The 3,081-nt window shown below is 34.9% G+C and overlaps 1 protein-coding gene across 1 annotated transcript; it reads right to left on the reverse strand.

Moving 5' to 3' along the window:
- Positions 1 to 634: 634 nt before the first annotated feature.
- On the reverse strand, positions 635 to 1,414 carry LOC133030377 (protein FAR-RED IMPAIRED RESPONSE 1-like). The gene has a single exon (XM_061103110.1). It carries the CDS (start codon positions 1,412 to 1,414, stop codon positions 635 to 637), a length of 780 nt encoding a protein of 259 aa, XP_060959093.1.
- Between the last annotated feature and the right edge of the window lie 1,667 nt (positions 1,415 to 3,081).

Consider the following 3,081-nt stretch of genomic DNA (forward strand, 5'->3'; position numbering starts at 1 on the left):
GAGAGAGAGGGAAAAGAGAGAGAGTGTTTTCTTGAATTTTGGCTTTTCTTTCTTTAATTCTATTCTCACTAAATGAAAAGGATTCCTATTAATCATTTGCTGAATAATGGCTGCTAGGTGTCACCATACAAGGCAGCCACCAAAACATTAACCTTGGCTAAAGACTAAAATTCCCTTAAGCATTAATTCTAGCTTATTTCCAACCTAGGGGTAAAATGGTCAAAAACCATAACCCCACTCAACCTCGATATTTTATTTTCTCTAAAATATTTTCCACCAATAAATAAGGTTTTAAACTTACCCATGTGATAAAACTAGCCTTCCATCGCATTTTCCGTTGTTGCCGAGCAAAAATTACAAAAATTGCATAATTCACATATAAGACAAATAACACCCCTAGGGTTTAATAAAATCTTTCGAATTGAGAAATTTTAATTCTAATGCTCATTTCAAATAATACGTCCATAAATAATTAAATTCATAAATAATTATAAAAATAACAGAAATTAGTGCAAATTGCCTTTACTAATTCAAATTACTTAAGTGGTCATTACACTGCCCATTGTTTTCTTGACTCGAATGTTGTTTTGCACCATTCATTATCTGTTAGTTGTTGGCTTTGGATGGCGTCTAATCATCTTGATTCAAATTCTTCCTCTTCGTAGTAGTTGTACATCAGATCCTTAAATGTTTTTAAGAAGATCGGATCTTTAACCTTTTTGGAAGCATTTGTATTGAGATGCCAAGCGCATAGACGGTGTGTAACATCTGGCATGTGTTCCATGATGGTCTGTTTCATGGCCACATCTTGGTCAGTAACTACAACATTTGGCTTCTTATCTCCATGGCATTCGAGAAATTTTTGAAGTAGCCAACAATAGGATGGAAGCTTCTCGTGGAGGAGGAGAGCAAACTCGAAGATGCATGTGTTGAAATGGTGGTTGACGCCAATGAGAACAGTGAGGGGATTATTGTATTCATTTGTCATGTAGGTTGTGTCAAATCCTAGTACATCCCTAAAAGCCACATAGCCCATGCGTGAGTTTCCATCTGCCCAGAATAATTTAGCCAATCGATTCTCCTCGTCAACCTTATAGACAATGAAGAAATTTGGATCCTTCTCTACGAGACAATCAAGAAATCTCAGCGCCCTTTCTGAGTCTGTCTCTATCTTCTCTTCTCGCTTGGCACCAACAACCCTGTTGTACACATCTCGAAGTTGACATGGCATTCTCTCGTAACCTCCACTTTGCAAAGCAACTTGAAACATTATGTTGGGAGTTTTAATTCCTACGGAGTTCATCGACCTAACTTGGGCAAGCAACCCATCGAACACAACTCGATATAATCTCAAAAATTGTGCCTCACTCGGTGAAGCCAGCTCGTGATTATGTCCGATGAGAACATCGTACATCGTCTTGTCTTGTGCCGAAACCCATCCGTTTTGCGTACATTTCGTAGAATGCTTCCCATTTTTCCAGTTTGTCGAGACTCTTGCCTAGCACGTCATGTATTTCAATCTAATTCACTGGTTTTGTGATGTTTAGCTCTGCTGTTATGGTTTCCCATTCATAAGTTTGTTCGTCATTCATGTTGGCTTCTTATTGATGTCTAAGAATTTCAGATGAAGAATAAGGGAAAGGGAGAGCTCAATGGAGTGAAATTAGATTTTATGAGTTTAAAGGCTTGAGATAATAGAGTTGTATGGGTTGGTGATCACATTTAAAGTTGTTTGGCTGATATTAATGGGCCTTTACAATATTAGAATTTGAATTCAACTCCTCTCGTACGTCAGAACAGTACAATAGTACAAATATTTTTTTTTAATTCCAAATTTAATTGTAAAATAAGGTTATTTTATAAGTGTAAAGGCCTAATATTATTGAGTTCAAAGGGTTGATGGTGGCATTTAAATTCATTGGCCTTATGTTAATGGGCCTTCACCTAAATTTTAGAATGAATTAAACCATTTTCGTACGTCCAAAATGAAACATTGTACTTTTTGTTTTTTTTTTAAAAATAAGTTTGGAAAATAAGGAAATTTAATTAATGAGTTTAAAGTACTTAGATTTTTGAGTAGTATGGGTAGTTGGTCCCATTTAAATCTATTGGGCTGATATTAATGGGCCTATACCAACATCTTTTAATGAATTCAACCATTCTTGTACTTTACAAAAATACCGCAGTACTATTAACAAAACCCCCTACGTGTACACATGTATTAAATTTGGAATTCATAGATTTTACTACCTTTTTTTTTACACATCAGATGTGGCCAATGGAGTACAGCTAAGCTAAAAACGTACTATAACTTATCCTTGGGACATTATATAACACACTTGAGAAGTGTTGCAATCCATCATCAATTTTATATAGCAAATTAACTTGTAATTTAGTTATTCATATCATTACAATATATCAAATATGAGTTTTGGTCCTCACTGGGTTGTTTTCAATGGCCCGAACGAAGGTATTTATAGTAGCTACGACGATGCTATGAAGAAAAACCCTAATTCAGATTCCACAATCAAAATATGTCGATATGATTCTTTCATAGAAGCCTTTTCTGCTGCATGTCTACATGGACAGACGGGACAATACTTCACTGGGCAACAAGTTAAACAACTTTGTTGTGTTAATGATTTCCCATGCATGTGGGATTCAGATGATGTTAAGGATGACGAAGCAATCCTTAATTGTGTTTGCTCATTGTTTGATGAGGGTGAGAGCTCTGGTGTTAAAAAATCAATCAAGGTCAACAATTTGAGTAAGAAAGGCAAGGAGCCAAATGGAGATGATATTCAAGGGGGAGACAAAAGAGGAATGCATCCTTCTCCCAAAAATTGTAACTGATGTACTCTGTTGGTTTCCATTTTATGAATTTGTTTAAGCTTTTATGTATTGTACATTGTTTGTGGTAAAATCTTGAATTTGGTTTATTTTGAAGTACTAAGGTGACTTTCCTTTTTCATTAATTTTGGAATTAAAACTTAAGTAAATAATTTAGACATGACTACTAAATTCAAAATGAAAATAGACTTCTTATATTATACTACTATACTAACATTTACATTGACGTAA

Source organism: Cannabis sativa, chromosome 8 (assembly GCF_029168945.1).
Source record: "Cannabis sativa cultivar Pink pepper isolate KNU-18-1 chromosome 8, ASM2916894v1, whole genome shotgun sequence".
NCBI lineage: Eukaryota > Viridiplantae > Streptophyta > Magnoliopsida > Rosales > Cannabaceae > Cannabis > Cannabis sativa.